The sequence below is a fragment of the Vicugna pacos genome, chromosome 17, assembly GCF_048564905.1.
Source record: "Vicugna pacos chromosome 17, VicPac4, whole genome shotgun sequence".
Taxonomy (NCBI): domain Eukaryota; kingdom Metazoa; phylum Chordata; class Mammalia; order Artiodactyla; family Camelidae; genus Vicugna; species Vicugna pacos.
The window spans coordinates 11,005,609-11,022,537 of NC_133003.1; the positions used below are offsets into that span (position 1 = coordinate 11,005,609).

Here is a 16,929-nt window from a genome sequence, read left to right on the forward strand (position 1 = left end):
TCCCTCACGTTCCCAGCATTTCAAGACACACATAACATGCAAAGTACCTTTCACTGTGGAGAATAAAAAACAACTCTCATCTTGAAAGTTCTGAACCATCTAGAAGGATAAAGCAGATGTGTAATTAAGATCCAACTGTCCTTTCTTAACTGATGAGAAAAGATTAAAATTAGTTAAAAATTAAAATTAGTGAAAGGAAAAGTCATAACGTATATCCCACTGCACAAGTACAGGCCTCAATGGCCAAGACGGTTGCTCAGGAAGGCGGTGAGCAGCAGGACCCACGCCTGCTGTGGGGCCGGGCCCTGCGCCGCCCGGGCTTGCCCGTGGTGGTCCCCGAGATCCGGTCACCCCGGCCCACTGGGGAGCACCCCTGCCGGGTCCTGTGAGTAATGACTCTAACAAAAAGTCACCACTCTGAAGTGCTCTTATGACTTGCCTGTCACTGAACGAGGGGTGGGGGGTGGTGCTAATTCCCTTCTAACCTTAGGGCTTTTTACAATTAGTCATCAAGTAGTGTACAAAAGGGAGACACATCCAAATGCCTCGCCGCCCTGCAGTCCCCAGGGCCCAGTCGGGAGTTCAGGGGGGTGGGAGCGGAGCCACGGTTCTCCCAGCCTTGTATTCCTTCTACCACTCAGGACACGTGGAACCCCTGGTTATAAGTTCTTACCAATTTGATTCCCAACTGAAAGTGATTCTCACGAGTACTTGCAGAGGTCATGGGATTTTTCTATAGCTCATCAGTGACATAAAGAAAAGTACCAGTGTGAAAGGGAAAAGCAAGCAGGCACGCCAGTCCGAGTTACCTGATCGCTAACGAGAATGTGAATACCAGTGGGGCCTTGTCTGTAAACCTGGTGAATCTGGTGGAAAGGAATATTAAACACCAGCGCAAGTTTTCGAGCAACTTCTGAGGCAACCATTTCTTCCAAGTAGATAGCATGATAAACTGAAATAAAAAGTGAGAACAGCATTTTAGCAGTAATCTTTGATGTCTTCCACCTGATCTATATGAAGATCACCTTTCAAAGTACTAAAGAAATAAAATTGAATAAGGACTCCCCCCTTACTGCCCTGTGACCGTGATACTGCATTACTTATGCTCACACATGTAATGTAATGAACATTAACATCTCTGCACAAAAGGATATGGGGTTTTAATCCTTCCTAAAAGCAAAGAGGCAATGACCGCATACAGATGGGCACGGAGGATCTTTTTGGAATCTTGGGACTAACTGGACTGTGATGGCTGCAAAGCTATACAAAGTATGACTGAATTGTATACTTGCAGTGGGAGGGTTTTATGGTATATAAGTTACACCAAAAGAAAGCTGTTTTCAAAAATGTTTTGTTTCTAGCAATTTATAAAGAGAACCCTAAAAAGGTCATAGTTTTTGATTCTGTAAGCCTACTACTGGGAATTTATTCTAAAGAATAAAAGCTACCCACTCCTCACCCCCCTTTCTCACAAAGAATTAAAAACTGTGAAAGCACAAGAGAAGGCTAAGGTGTGGACGACGAGGCCTGCTGCTCCTCTGCACAGAGCCCAGCCACCGTCGCCCCGGTCCCGTGGGCCTGAACAGGTCCCGCTCAAGCCAAACACTGATCAGAAACATCAGTGCTTTTACTTGGCTTCCCCTAAACCAGGATTTTTCCTTGTGTTTGTGTTTATGAGTATAAAAACCTTTGCTCAGAATTTGGAACCACAGTTAAAGTAAGACTCTAGAGAGGCCCTGGAGCAGAGGTGGCCAATCTCTGCCCTACACCTGTTCTTTAAAAAAAGTTTTTTATCAGAACACGGCAACACCCATCATCTGGGCACTGTGACGGCAGAGATAAGTGAGAAAGAGGCCCTACAGTCTGCAGTCCACATACTTACTATGTGGTCTTTCACAGAAAAGGTTTTCAGCCTTGATCTAGGGTTAACTGTGGCAGGATTTCCACAGACACTGGTGTTTGAGGACACACCTGACTGTATGTAAATGCTGAAGATCGTGATGATACCTGGAGCGATCCTTTAGAATTTTTGTCCTTAAAGACTAAGGCTTCATATCTCTAGCCTTAAAATTCAGTTTTTGAAGTCAAAATGACACCAAATTAAAAAGCTCACAACAGTGATGCTTTTCTTGGGGTTTTTCAGTCAAATTCAAACCACACAGTATTTTTCAGAGCTCTACCTATTATTAGGGCAAATAACTGCCTCTCTCAAATTCCGTAACACATTTTTCTCTGAAAAGTTCTGAGTGTGTTCCCTTATTTTTGTTTCAGAGTGTGGGAAGAGGGGAGATGTTACCACATACCCACCTTACAAACGATAAAACACCTGCTTTTAAAAAAAAAGCTTGGTTTTTTTAAGGACCATATTTGGAGAAGGGAAGGGGTGAACATTTTTACCCCTGCCCTCATCCAGCGCTCTATTACCCAAAGAAAGCAAACCCGCAGGAAGAGGGCCTCCCAGTACTCAGATGGATGATGTGGCAGTCCACCGGACACAGCACCAGACTCACCCCACAGCTCATAGTTCCGGCCAGACGCTTGTCCAAGGCAAGTCCACACCCCCAACACCATTACATACGTGCACCTTTGCACACATGGTATTTTAAATTTTTACCCAAGCCAGAAAAATGAAAACAAAAGAAACCCCCTTCCCCTGCTTTCTTCCCAAGCTACCAATATTGTATTCATCATTTCAGTAAATCTGAGGTTTACCCCCCAAAAGCTAGCAACACCCCCAAAGCACTGAAGCTAGTCTGTCCCATTAGGTATCGCTGGCATCAAGGACCACAGAGGAGGAGATCCACGGTGCAGCCGAAATAGCTGAGAAAAGCCGCCGGTGTGGTGCCCTCTCCTGCCGAGGGCCCTGCCTCGACCGTCCTGTGACAGGGGTCCCACGAAGCCCCGCTCATAAGGGCAGCGACGGGGAGCCGAGGGCCCCGCATACCTACCGTAGGGTGTGGCACCACCGCTGTCGCCCCCGCTGCCCGCCGCCTGCGGCTGCCCCTGCGGCACAGCACCGCCTGGCTGCTCCCTGCAGACATAGAGGGTCAGGCGCGGCCTGACCGACCTGCAACCAGAAGAGGGCGCGCGTGAGCCAGGCCGCCCGCGCCCCGCGCATGCGCAGTGACACTACAGGCAGCTAGTTCTAGTCCCTTTTGACAACTTTACACGGTTACTTGGTTACGCAAGTTTATGTACTAGTAAAAATATAAAAACACACACCTCGCACCAACTAGCACAGGTGGTCTAATCTGATGATCCAGACTCTAAACCACTGAGGTGGTCTGTCAGATGCTGGTAAATCTAAGTTTCAAGATTAAGTCAGCAATTTAAAATCAGTAAGATTCAATCTCAATGGAATTCTCACACAAGTCTAGAGATATCAACGATAGTAAATGGATCTTAAAAGCCAGCACAGTTTACAGTTCTATCATTTTCATTTACAATTAGAAGTTTACATTTTAAGTAACTGTTTAGTAGTGTCACATAACCTTGAAAACCAGAGATTCTGTAATAGCTCACCTAAATGAGAAGTTTGCTTTCTTGGCAACAAACCCAGCCGTCTTCAAGAACTCAGTACTGCCCATGTGCATTTCTACCAGTCTTACAGTCTACCTCTGCCCTCATCAGTGCCTGCATCATATCTGGGCCTGCCTGAAGGTGTACACAAAACAGTCTTCTCGTGAGCACGACGCGCCCGCGCCGGGCAGTGCACAGGCACACGCCAACCCAGCGTGGGAACACATCCTGCCCGCGGTCCCCACGCCAAGAAGGGTGCATTCTTATTTCAAGCAGAACAGTTCTGTTTAAACACAGTATTTTACCTTGACTTCAGTGAATTATAGAGCCGAATTCCATCGGCTGCACCACAAATTTGTACTAGATCCTCCTTTGTCAGTTTTAGTAAGTCGGCACCTGGAGAACAGCAAAAAGAGATTCTTCTTAAGCAAATGGGAAAAGAACCAGCAGGACTAGCTGTCTTCACACAGCACCTGTCTTCACACAGATTAATGTCCTTTGAAACCATCACTCACGTGCACACACACAGCCCCATCCCCCGGAGCCAAGAGAAAGGGGGCCCTCCGTGTCCTGTACTGAGGAGCTCAGAAGCCCAGAGGCTGGTGAATCAGCAAGGAGCAGGGCCGACAGGACTGCTGTCCCCAACACAGCATTCCACTGCCTGCCTGCCTCGGGCTGGGCTGTGATTGTGCAGATAAACGTGATTCTGACCCCAGATAACTCACCTTGAGGTGGCCCAGACCAATCTTTAATTTTACAAAAACTGGAAATGGAAGTCAGAGTTTTGTGGACTCACCGAAAGTCACACAAGGTGGCAGCAGAGCTAGGACCAGGCCTTTTCTATCCCAGCAGACTATGTACAGCTGAACATTCTGTAACCTAACAACTCTGTCACCACGTGCAGTTTTAATACTAAAGCATGGCAGAGAATTGCATACTATACTTAAGATTTCTCCCTTAAATACTTGGTAAGTGTTAATGACATGGTATCTAGGATCTGCTCTAAAACAGAACAGAAAAGGGGGGAGGGAGTGGAGACAGTGAGACTCCTGGAAGCTGGGAATGGTTACACACCGGTTCATCATACTCTTCTCTGTTTTGTCTGAGTGTGTCCACAATCTTTTGTTCTTCTCTTTTCTTGACTCTCAAGACGTAGTTTATTGGGAGAATTACGATGCCCTCTGGGATTAAAGCAGGACTTCCATGTGATAAATACCCACTTACATATGTCACAGGATACTGGAGTTGTATATTTTTGAGGGCCTGAATGTGAAAGCCCAATAATTTTCCAGTTTGTAAAAGAAACAAAGGCCAGAGAAGCACATTTCCCACGAGGCAGGAGCACTGAGGGAGCTGACTGATGGAGTCAGGTAGGCAAAGACAGGCTGCCTCATCTGTACCGGGACCTTCCTTCCACACGCCCTTCCACACTCCCCGGGGTGAGCAGAGGTGTGTGCGCACAGCCCCCTCTGAAACAAGACTGCCGGAGGAGAGGCCCAGGGCGAGAAGCCCCCCCTCTTCTCCCTGCCCCCCTGCTGTTGGAAGCTCACGTGGCAAGGAGAGGCAGGAGGCCAAGCACACTGGTCACTGCTCACAGCGAAAAGTGCTCAGAACTGAAACGCGGGCCCGCGTGACAGCAGCAAGCAGGACGTCACAGCCTTCTGTGCGCGCTTCACTCTTCATATCTCCCCTAGGAGCAGCCTGCGTGTCCCCACCACTGCACTGACATTTTTAAGTTACTTTTTTGTTTAACAGATAAAAGGCTTTACTTAATCATAAAAATGTGGATCCCAGCTAGCAAATGACTTTCATCCAGTACTTTAATTTTAAAGAGACAAAGAACTATTTGGGGAATGACTAATCACTGCACAAGAGGGGCAGTAAAGGGCTGACGTAATAGAAAACCACGTTCTTTGTGAAGCAGGCTTTCCTCCAGGCCGGGTGTCTGCACCCGTTCTGTCCTCCTAAAAGGCTCAAGCCGCGTCTGGCAGGATGCATCTGGCCAGGACATGTGACTAAGCGTTCTGCAGGAAAAGGGTCCCAGGGCCAAAAACGTCTGGGGAATGCTGGCCCCACCCCAGCTGGCAAATCTATTACTGTCCCGCTAGACAGGCCTCCGACAGCCCACCTGAAGCAGCACTGCTTGGTCCCTTTTAAAGTTCCATCTAAATACTCCCTTACTCTTCAAGAAAACACTTACACGTAAGTCTATGAAAATCATTCCTGAGTTCACTCACAGCCTGTAACACTACACAGCAATAAAGAGGAACAACCTAAGGACACATCTTGGATGGATGCGAGGGCATTATGCTGAGCGGGAAAACATACTGAACGACTCCATTTACGTAACATTCTCAAAATGACACGGCCATTGAAACAAAAAGTAGATTAACAGGTGCCGGGGGTGAGGGATGGTTGGGGAGGGGTGTGGGTAGCAGAAGGCACCTCCCTGTGTGCAGGCGAGATGCTGCACCTTCGGTGGTAGTCATCTCTACACCCAACACGGAACTATATACATACACTGCACTATGTGTGCTACACTTTGTAACTCACTAGAAAGTAAACATTATTTCAAATTAAAGTTCATAAAATGAAAAATACTGCATGTAACTGTACACACCTATAAAAAATGAGGGCAGCTAAAACTGGTGACAGTATCTATTTCCTGTTTTGATGTTATATAAGGGGGCTGCAAGGCGTTACCACTGTGGAAAAACAGCGTTAACAGGTACACAGGACTTCCCTGTACATGTCTGGGCAACTTCTTACAAATTACTTCCTATACTTACTTCCCAAATTACTTACTTACTGTACGATTACTTCCCAAAAATTTAATTAAAAGACTAATGAAAGTATAGAAGTAAGTAAACGATGTGTGTGTGTGTGCATGCATACGCACGCACAAACTTACCTAAAAAATTGGAAAACAGTCTTGTGTAGGAAGAGAATCTGTTTTTGAGTAGCCATTGTTGTGTTTCCTGGATTGTGGCTGAAGGCTGAAGTTGCTATCAACAAAGAAAATGAGCATAAACGGAAGCAGCTATTCAAGCTTACAAAAAAAAAGTAACCGGCAGGTTACAAAGAAGAACATTTAAACAAAACACACAGATCCTCTCCAGGTTTAAAGTTTAAAACACCCAAGAAGAGCACAGGTGGGACTGTTCAGTGACCCAAGCATTGGCTCAAACCCCTGGCAGAGGCCTCAAAATGCAGGGCCCTGAAAGCATGACTGTTAGGGAAACGATACTTACTTCACTAGAGGCCTGTGAAACTCCATCTCCCTGATGATTCGGGGAAGAAGAATTGCTGGGGAGAAGGAAGGGAGGAAGGAAAGGATGGATGATTATTATATATTTTTTATTCAAGACATTAAAGGCTATTAAAGCAGGTGACTTTAAAACAGTACTGTGGGACAGAGCAATGCAAGTGCGCACAGAACGTCTGCACAGCTGGTCAAGGAGTGAACATGATGATAGGTTAAGACACAGAAAACGGTTTAATTTGTGCCGCCTTCTCTGTCTGTTCTGGTAAGAAATTCAAGTTTTGTGAAACAAAAGGACTCCAGTTATCTCCAGGGGTGCCAGGAAAATGAATGACGCCTTCATTTTAGTTAGAAAAAAAAAAATGGGAATCGACTAAAATAAACAGTTGAAAATAACTGCAAAGAAACCTACTTTAATAATGAGCTGCAAGAAATAATCTAATGATCCTAAGTCAAAACAGAGAATAATACCCCTTTAACGAATACATTCATCCATGATTAAAGAAGGCGAAGGTCGAGAGAACAAAAGAAACAAATCTGTACCACTGCCTTGTGTTTCCAGGGGAAATGAAAGTGAGAGCAAGGCAAGATACTCCTGGTCTGACACAGTGGGCATTCGCGACAAGCGTGTGCTCCACTAAACGCAACTGGAATGCATTCAAGTCACAGTTTCCCTTAAACCTCACCATCCTATGCATGAACCCCATTATGTTATTTTCACCTCACAAAAAGTCTCTTTTGAAAATGCACCCTTTTCCACATTTCCACAGCTGTCGATATGTGAGGTACGAGGGGCTACGAGCAAAGAGGCTGGTGGGTGAAGAAATGACGATTTGCCTCTGAAACTGAGTGAGGTACAGGCTATTTCCAGTGCCCATGGGCTCCACACACACAAAGGGGGAGGCTGCCGCAACTCCAGAGAAAGGGGGGTGGGCCCCAGGCACACGGCACGCACACCAGATACCTGTCCGGGACACTGCAAGTGCTCTGCTGCGGGGGCGGGAAGGTGGGCGCCGAGGAGGGACTGCTGTTCACGTAGGCCGTGGGGGTATCGGGCCACGGGGAGCACTAAGGACAGAAACAAAGGGAAATTAATGATACTCTTCTAAAGCATGTGGAAGAAATATTCTTGTAATCCACTCTCTAGTCTGGCCATGTGTAAGGTTATAAAACATAAGACACCTAACATTCATCAGGCAACCTCACAGAAACACACCGATTTTACTTCTGTGTGGCAGGGAAAACGCTACCCGCTGTCTGCGTCCACACACTGACTAATCCTAGGGGAGACCTGACGTGACGACAGCAGCAGACACTGACAAAGGCGTCTTAAGCGCACTTAAGTACAGTTTGCTTTCAAGTACCTTCCTCCTCCCTCTTCATCAACTCCCCAGTAGGTACCTATCAAGGTTTGAAGAACAGGAGAGGCAAGGAAGGGTTGAGCAGCAACATCGGACACGGCAGGGTGACGAGGACAGCGGCCCTGTCCCACCTAGCGCTCTCTTCGCCCTCCTCCCCACGGCGCAGCCTCACCAGGGCCCACGTACTGCCTCAGCCCCGCGCAGGACGAGTCAGGCCAACATCCAAATACAGCAACTGGGGATGGTACTGCCTCCACCCATCTGTTTACTTACATCTATTATTTGCATATTCTGGAAGGGGCAGGGTGAACTTAAATGTTTTTCAGCCCTTGGCACAACTCTGACCAAAAACAGAGCAAAGACACACTAACAATTACACTCAGGAGCACTGGAAAAGCTGCAGTCAGTGAGATGCTGAGCGGGCCAGGGCAGCGGCCAGTGCTAAGGGTGGAGGGCCTCTCCACGTCTCTCCACGGGTATTCTTCCTAAACCTGGGCACACCCTGGATTTCAAGGGTCCCCCTTCATAATCACTCTTCTCCCAATTCACACAAAAATGGCCTCATCTCTCACCGTGGCCATAGGGTGGGAGACTGCACCAAAAACCAAGCAAAAGACCATTCAAAGAAGAGGATAAATGCTAAGAAAATACAGGTCTCTAAAACATTCTTCTGTATGTCAGGTTTTCAATTCTTTGCCCTCAAAAAAATTCAGGACATCTTGTCAGTTGACCGACATTGAAATAATCTACTAGATCATACAAAAATAGATTATTGGACAGCTATCTCAGAGGGAGTTCCAAGACCTGAATGACACTGCTGAAAGAAAAAGAAATACATCTCTTATCTATAAACAAAACTAGATATGTTCCACCCGTCTCATCATTTAAGATGTATTTCCAATAACATTTCTATTTTTATACTTAACAATCAAAATTTGTATGATTTGATAAATTGGTACAAATAATAAGTTTTAAATTCCTCAACTGACTTAAGCCTTATGGTCACAGGAAATTTAAAAAATTAAATTTCAATTTATGACAGTTTGTTGTAAAAAAGTTATCAGGGTCATCATTAGAAGATTTCCAGGCATAAAAGTATGTCCTATTAGGACAAAATTATTTAAGGGGAGTTAAAGAGAAAACATGAGACCAGGAAGGAAGAGCAGGTCTACCGTAGAGCACAGGGAACTATATTCAGTATCTTGTAATTCCCTGTAATGAAAAAGAATATGAAAAAGAATATATATGTAGACTTATGTGTGTGTAACTGAATCACTGTGCTGTACACCAGAAACTAACATAACACTGTAAATCAACTATTCTTCAATTTAAAAAAATAATAAAACAAAGAAGGAAGAGCAGAGTAAAATTGCAGACTTAACCATGGACATTTGAAAATGACCAACAGTAGGTGTCAAACTGCCCTGGCGTTTAGATTCCACAGGACACGTTTCAAAAGGCAATGTGACAGTTTCATCTTAAATTGTAAATATAAACATTCACTATGTCAGAAAATTGTTGCCTTTCAACTATTTAAATTTATGGTGAAAACTTTCAGTGTCATCCTAAAAATGTGCAAGGGAATATTTTCTCTTTCAAAATTCTTTTGAGTGAAGTGCCCAGACCACCAGCGTGAAGCACTCTGAGGGCAGTAACCAAGTATCTCCAATGGTTACAGGAGCTTCAAACAACGTGTCTGACCCCCCATCAGAAGCACAGGTGCAGGAAATGTCACAATCTTAACCTTCTTTACAACTACCCATTAGGTATCCCGTCAAAAATGCGGAAAATGACTGCAGACTGAACGTTTCAGCTATCACCACAAAAGAGATCTAACCTGGCTGGAATGCGCTGCCAAACCCGCTGCACGTCACACCAATTTCACTATAAATGACATCTTACACAATGCCCGTTCTTTTAAACTAGGGCCTCTTTCTCTTTCCAGCTTCCAAAGCAGCACCTCCCCGCACTTTATACAGTTTAAGGAGCCTAAGACCTTGGGAGCCGACCGGCAGGTCTCACAACCTACGGGGTAGCACGCTCACAGTTCACCTCCACTACTTCCAAGACTTTCCTGCTACACCATTCTCCCCAGATACAAAATATTACAACACAGCACAACACGCCCATCTAAACAACATAAAGCCTTTCAATATCACGTCTCCCCAAATCTGCTTTGTAATTACTGCCAGCTGTTTAAAAAAATGAAGCCATCAAAAGCTCCAAGTGAGCGTGGCCAGTAACTTGGCAAAGATACCGAAGTTACTGAAACTATTTCACTTTTCCACATCTGGACACCTCTAGCAGCAGAAAAGTAAGGCTGTTAATAACTGATATCTAAAACCTGCCCAATAAAAGGGAGGCTCGATTCACTGAACACTAAAAAACTAGTGTTCATGAAAACTGGTCCCACTGGGCGGCCTCCACTTGCAGAAAACAGTGGATTCCAAGTTCTTAAGTGGCCAGGCCAGATGAAACACCAAGACCCTCCTGGCCTGTGTCTTTCGTAGGTTTCTCTTGCAGTGTCAACCCAGGAGGGTAAAGGCATACTAAGGAATATTTTCATCATGTTTCTTCTACCTTGTCATTCCTCCCTGTCTTTAGAAGTAAGCAGCTGTGCAGTGCCTGTGTTCCTGAAGACAGTCTGTGACTAAGGCTCCAGCAATACCTGGCCTGGACTCATAGAGTCATGGTTTTGGTCACTGTGAACAAAGTCCCTCCCCAGGCAGATTAGAAAATGATGACCCACTGCAGACTGTAGAGATCGGCAGTCTGGATTTGAGCCAACAAAACACAGCTCAGATGCAAAGACCAACAGAGACACTAAGGGTGTGGCTGTGCCAGGGCTCTCAGGGCCCTACGGTAGAGCCTCTCTTCAGTGCTGGACCATTTCACACAGCACCTCTTAACTCAAACCAGTAAGTCTGGATACCCCTTTCTGCTGAGAGCCAACTCTAACTAGCCGAGAACTGTAAGAAATGTTGGCCTTCTTTTGTAGGCACTCAAAGAAAAACATAGAATCTTGCGGACTTTCTTTTTTTAAGGGATTAATCTGTATCTTGCTTTTAATGAACAGGTTTCCAAGAACTCTACCCACCCCTAGAAGTATCTTCTGATCGCAGCCCAGGGCAGCAAGCAAAGCACACCAGGAAGATGTGAAATCCCAGGCCAGTGAACTGCTGATGTTTTGCATACTTTAGACTTAAGAATCATTAATAATTTACCAACAATTCTGACATCTCCAGATTAGCTCTGGGCTGTAACAGATTTCCTTAATCTACGAATTAGCAGAACTCATTCCTTTTAATTAGTTATTTTATAACATTTACGTTACCAGGGTCTCCCACCAAAGTTCACTAACACCCATTAGTGGGTCTTCAGCTGGGAAATCAGAAGAGAACAAAAACATAAAATGGGAGGGGTAGGCAATTGGGGAACAAGTATACAGTTGCTCTATACAACCTTTGATTTGAATCAAAAAAGCCCAGTTTAAAGAAAATGCAACATGTGTGCTCCCCTCCACTCAGAGGAGCATATTTTCAGTTTTACTGCATATAGAAGCATTTAAAATATTTTTACTCAATGCTTTAATTTGGAAACAATGCTCCTATGACAATGTTTGTGATTTCTGTCTATAGATCACTACAGATACATGTAGAGCAGTGAAAATTCCCCGTCTGCCACCTTGGTAGCACTGACGCTGCAATGATGAATAGAGTAGCCATTAATACATATGATGACAGTTATTTTAAAAAAATACTGTGTTCTCTGTTTACATTTACCATGGGTACACAGCTGATCTAAGTGTATATAACAGGATAATCCTTTGTCGACTGTTCGACAAAGAGCTGGGTCATAAAATCTTGACTTGCTATATATACTTAAGCTGACAAAGCTCATATTCAACCCTCCCCCTCCCCCGACTGCACACTGCAGGGAACCAGGGCTGAGTGTGGTGAGGTGCACTATTCTGGCCTGAAGCGTCAATCACAATGCAGGGGCCAAGAGGAAACACAGATTCAGTCAGAGACTTTTTTCCCCACCAGTGCTGCCAAACAGGCTTGGAAAAGCACAGACAGACACACATTCTTACACTGCATGCAGGAAAATGGGACACAAAGTATTGCATATGTTAATGTTAAGCTAAGCTTGCTGCTATCATTTCTCTAAATATCCATGAAATTTTCTTATCCATTACACATACGAGAAAGCAAAACCTTTTAAAATTATACAAAAATGATTAACTACTTTACTAAAGAAGTATTTTTAATTAATTTCAGTGCTGTTAAAGGAAGCGTGTGTGCAAAGGAGAGGGAGGGAGGGAGCAAAGGAAGGAGGCAGGGAGGGAACACATTTCTGAGTGTCATTTTTCCCTCCAAAACCACCCAATATGGTCAACTTTGTTTTAAAGTGTTAGATTTAGGAAATTTTCCTCAGTTGAGGAACAGAAAGCAGGAAGTCTAAACAAAAGCAAATTAAATCAAGACAAGGACATGAAAAACAAATTTGGCTTTACTTTTCAGTGGAAGTTGGTCCTATATCTAACACTGCACAAGGTTTCTTGCACAATGAAAAGAGAAGCAGAAGCCCTTACACTGCCTCGCTTTGCCAGAGAATCACCGTAGTCTGCTGGCAAAGTCCGCTTGCTGGACTTTTTCTGCTCATGTTCAACTGCATCTTCAATTATAGGCTCAAGCCTCATCTGGACAAACACCAAAGATTGGGATCAATGTCTTTTCATTATACAAAGAAAGATCTAATACCCTGTTTTACGTCTCTGCAGTCCGATTAAACAAATGTATGACTAACTGGATTCAAAGGTAAAGAAGATGCAAAACCCCAGCAGTGACAAACATCGGACATTCTAGGCCCCAACTTAACCTCTTGCCAACTTCGAGGTTTTTAAGGTCTGTTTCTGAGACCTGATTGGGATTTCAGCATCTTCATTCAAGATCCCACCCAGGGAACTAATCTATCACAATCCCCAAATTTAAATAGAATACTTCCCCCACAAACTTCATAGACAACATGATATCCATGGACCACCCCATCTTCCCAGACCCCTCTGCAGTGGCGCTGCTCCCCAAAGACAGCGCTGGCAGGCACACCTCTGCTTCTCCTCGGGACCAGGACGGCGCCCCGCATTACCTCCGTGAGGATCGTGGTGTCATAGGACGGCTGGTACTTCTCCTTTTCGTGAGCAGTCCTCTTCTCCATCTTCTCTCGATCCGTCTTTTGTTTCCTATCTGCACCTTTAGGCTTAAAGACAAAGAAGATCGGTTTGTCTATCAGGTTTTGGACCAGCAACTCCACCAGCAACACTGGGCCTTAATTACTGGAAGCCTAGTTCCATCCCTTACCTTAAAAACTTTGATTTGGCAGCTGGCTGAGTGTAGGTGATCTGTGTATTCTCCATTTTCATTCTGCTTAAAGGTGTCAACCTGGATCCTAAAAGGCACTCCCTTTTCACCTCCGTGCTTCCGGGGAGTGAACTCTGTGCTGATGCAGTGGACCTAGAAGACAACTCAAGCTGAAATGGACTCGAAGCACCCTTCCCTTTGTTCCCTTTCAGGTGTCCTGCCACAGGTCTACATTCAAGCTCCTTTAAAACAAAACCCCATGTACTAGCCAGATATGTGTTGCGAGTTTCTGACTGCCTCTTTATACCGCTTTCCTTTCACAAACCCAGCTGAATCTTCCTGACCTTTCTGGGGATGCGCTCTTGCCCATTCCAACGCCTCGCCTCTGAGGGGGGACTTGCTCCAATCACGGGTGCATCACACAGTAGCTTCTGGAGTCCGTCTCCCAACCCAGACTGTAAGCTGCTCTCAGACCCGCAGTCTTCAGCCTTGTGTGCCGCACGACCCACAGCCATCACCACCTCCTCACACAGAACTCCCACTGTCTGCCATCTACTGCTGTCACCCCAACTCCAGCCGGCCAGTCACCTCCCTGGTGTTCACCGACTTGTGACGCTGCGCCTGGGGAACTTTGCACTCCTCACTCTGCCTGTATCCATCTCTACTCTCCCGTCACCCCTTCCAAGTTAGCTGAGAAACCAGAGGGCACCACTCATTTTCCCACCACTGCTGCCCCTCTCCTGACATGAGAGCGATGACAGCCTTAGGGCTGTGCACACAGCTAGTCACAAGACTTTGGGAACTTCTGATTGCCTCCCACCCCCTCTTCCCATGACTCAGAGTTGAAGTGGTCTCTGCAGTAAGACTGTGCACAACCTGACATTTAAGGCCAGCTCTTACATCGCTTTCGTTTACCACACAACCAGCTACCCTATTAGATGAACAGTATGAGAAAATATTCAGCTAACGTGAACCATGTCCCTAATGATTATTAGCTAACAGGGGGAGAGTTTCTTGTCAACCAGAAAGATGCGAAATACTAAAGATTCTCCCCAGCTCACATAAACCAGAGCCCACTCAGGCTGGTCAGCAATTAAGTGGTTTTCCTCTTCTACATAAAGATTACCTACTCAGTTTTACTTCCACCACTTACAAATCTGAACATACTGAGTATTAGAATTACGGCTGATTTTGTATACTTATGCTTTTAAAAAACTCCTCTCTTAAGAGACACAAACTGAGTATTCCTAGGTTAAACAAAATGCCTGGGAGCTGCTCTAAACTCTTCCATTCACAACTGAATAAGGAAACTATTAGTAAATGTTGAAGCCAGGTGATGGGCACACTGAGGATTCATTATTGTCCTCTTTTTTTCTGTGGGGGTTTGAAAATTTCAGTATTAAAATATTTTTAACTAATGCTAGAGAGAATCTCGAACCTGTACACTTTTTCAATTATATCCTTTTAAAGACAAATGCATTTTAAGAAGAATAGAAGTTCTGTTTATTGTTACTACCAGTGGTAAAAGGAATATTTAAATAATACTTTTTTAAAAAATAATACTTAACATATCAGATTGTCTTCATATATATTAGTCTATAAATGATGAATTTAGTAGATTAACTCCAACAGTGTCTGTGTCTGTGTGTGTGTAAAAGACATTACAAGTTAGTTGACAAATAAGCATCTGAGGAAAACGATGTCATGCATCAGGAATTCAGTCTCTTCCTGGCCTTCTAAATGACTAGGCTAGTATGCTTCTAATAATGTAAAAATCCAAACCTGAATGAAAGCAGATGTGCGCTTTGCAGGATCCCACAGAAATTCAACTGCATTTAACTGGCTTGGATTTGTCCTTGTGTCAATTATTCCCACAGACATTGGAATATCTGTATTTTAAAAATAAATGACATAGAAACTATGAAAAAGAAAATTAAAAGGTTACAACCCACTATAATTATGTTCTAATGAAACTACTGTACTTCCATGCTGAGCTTTTTCCTCCCATGTTCTTCACCTCAACAGCAAAACCCACCTAATGTCTATCATACTTTCTCCCACCATGGTTTCTATTTCATTTTATTAAGAATATGATGGACGGCGCCAACAAAGATTAAATAAATGGTTTCAAACTCAGAAAATGCCTGGTTCAGGTTCGTTAAGCACCAAAAAACGACTTTGTTTTTATCTATAAAACAACTCAAGGCACACAGGATCTGCTAACACCAAAACTCTCTCCACACAATTACACGTGGTGCCAACATATTAACGGGTGCAGCTAAACAACTGCCTTCCTCCCTCCGTGGTCTCCTGACAGCCACTTGTACCTAAATCGAGAAGTCTATCTCCTGGGCGATTCCACTTCCAACCTTCCAGCTGCTGATGCTCTGTATACTGCAGCCGTCTGTCATGGAAGACAACTCGAATGATGCTCTACGGAAGAAGGGGGGACAGGAACACTCTTAAACTGTTCCAGCTAAAAAGCAGAAGCGTTTTCACGTCTTATGCATCAGCCCATAATAGAAATGCATACAAAACCAAATTTGGCTTTAAACATTTTGTAAGTGAACGGTTTTGCTCTTGGATACCTGGGTTATGGGTACCATTATTTGATGCAAAGAATTATAACTCAAAAATAATAAAAGCAAATAAAACGGTTTCTTAGGGAAAATTTTTATTAAATAATTTAATATTATAATTCAAAATTAAGGTACATGTCCTAAAAAAGTAGTAAGAACTGTATTTCTATAAAGAAAACATCAGACGCACACAGAAATCACTAAAATGAAAAGGTGGTCAAAACAGAGACAGAACCCCAGGAACAATGGTAAAACTGTTCATTTAAAACAATAATAATTGGGGGGAGGGCAGAGCTCAGTGGTAGAGAGCGTGCTTAGCAGGCATGAGGTCCTGGGTTCAATCTCCAGTACCTCCATCAAATAAATAAACCTAATTACCTTCCCTCTCCAAAAACAAGAACAAACAACCAAACCAAACCAAACAAAAAATTGTTTCTTTAAAAAGATAGTCAAGGGCTGGCAGGGGGAGGGGTTACCTGCCCACCACACCAAAAAGAGAACCTATATGCAAAATTCATCCTCAACTATTTAACCTAACAGTGAGGTTATCTGAGGTAAGCAAGGGATAAAACAAAACAGAAAAAACAGGTAAACTTCATCCAGACATGCAGGTTCCTAGGGGAGGCTTTAACTCTACTGCACAAACTCTACACCAGTGCTCTGTTCTCCATTCATCCCTCCCTCACCTCCCACAGGCTGGGCTGCCAACTACTGTTTCATTCCAGCAACAGGGTAACAGGTCATCAGCATGGATTCAGATACTAGATTTGCACTCATTAGTGTTTCTGACACATTTATAAATAACTGTTTCTCAGACTATGATTCAATAAGAATTCTATTTCCAGTAG

The 16,929-nt window shown here is 44.2% G+C and overlaps 2 protein-coding genes across 3 annotated transcripts in view; one reads left to right on the forward strand and one right to left on the reverse strand.

Annotated features, from left to right (window-relative positions):
* Nucleotides 1-11,303, forward strand: part of FBXL2 (F-box and leucine rich repeat protein 2) — a 67,793-nt gene extending 56,490 nt beyond the window's left edge. The window contains exon 17 of the transcript XR_012060511.1: nt 11,219-11,303. The gene's annotated coding sequence lies outside the window, so the exon portion shown is untranslated. The remainder of the gene's footprint in view (nt 1-11,218) is intronic.
* The window catches only part of UBP1 (upstream binding protein 1), a 43,493-nt gene that overhangs the window by 3,729 nt on the left and 22,835 nt on the right, over nt 1-16,929 (reverse strand). The window contains exons 4-15 of one of the 2 annotated variants that reach the window (XM_006200623.4): nt 15,830-15,935; nt 15,285-15,391; nt 13,503-13,655; nt 13,291-13,401; nt 12,737-12,844; nt 7,746-7,849; nt 6,771-6,825; nt 6,431-6,524; nt 3,825-3,915; nt 2,949-3,067; nt 810-952; nt 48-99 (exon numbers count right to left, since the gene is read on the reverse strand). In XM_006200623.4, the coding sequence (XP_006200685.2) occupies nt 48-99; nt 810-952; nt 2,949-3,067; nt 3,825-3,915; nt 6,431-6,524; nt 6,771-6,825; nt 7,746-7,849; nt 12,737-12,844; nt 13,291-13,401; nt 13,503-13,655; nt 15,285-15,391; nt 15,830-15,935 (1,243 nt within the window). The remainder of the gene's footprint in view (nt 1-47; nt 100-809; nt 953-2,948; nt 3,068-3,824; nt 3,916-6,430; nt 6,525-6,770; nt 6,826-7,745; nt 7,850-12,736; nt 12,845-13,290; nt 13,402-13,502; nt 13,656-15,284; nt 15,392-15,829; nt 15,936-16,929) is intronic. The other variant, XM_006200624.4, reaches the window with a different exon arrangement.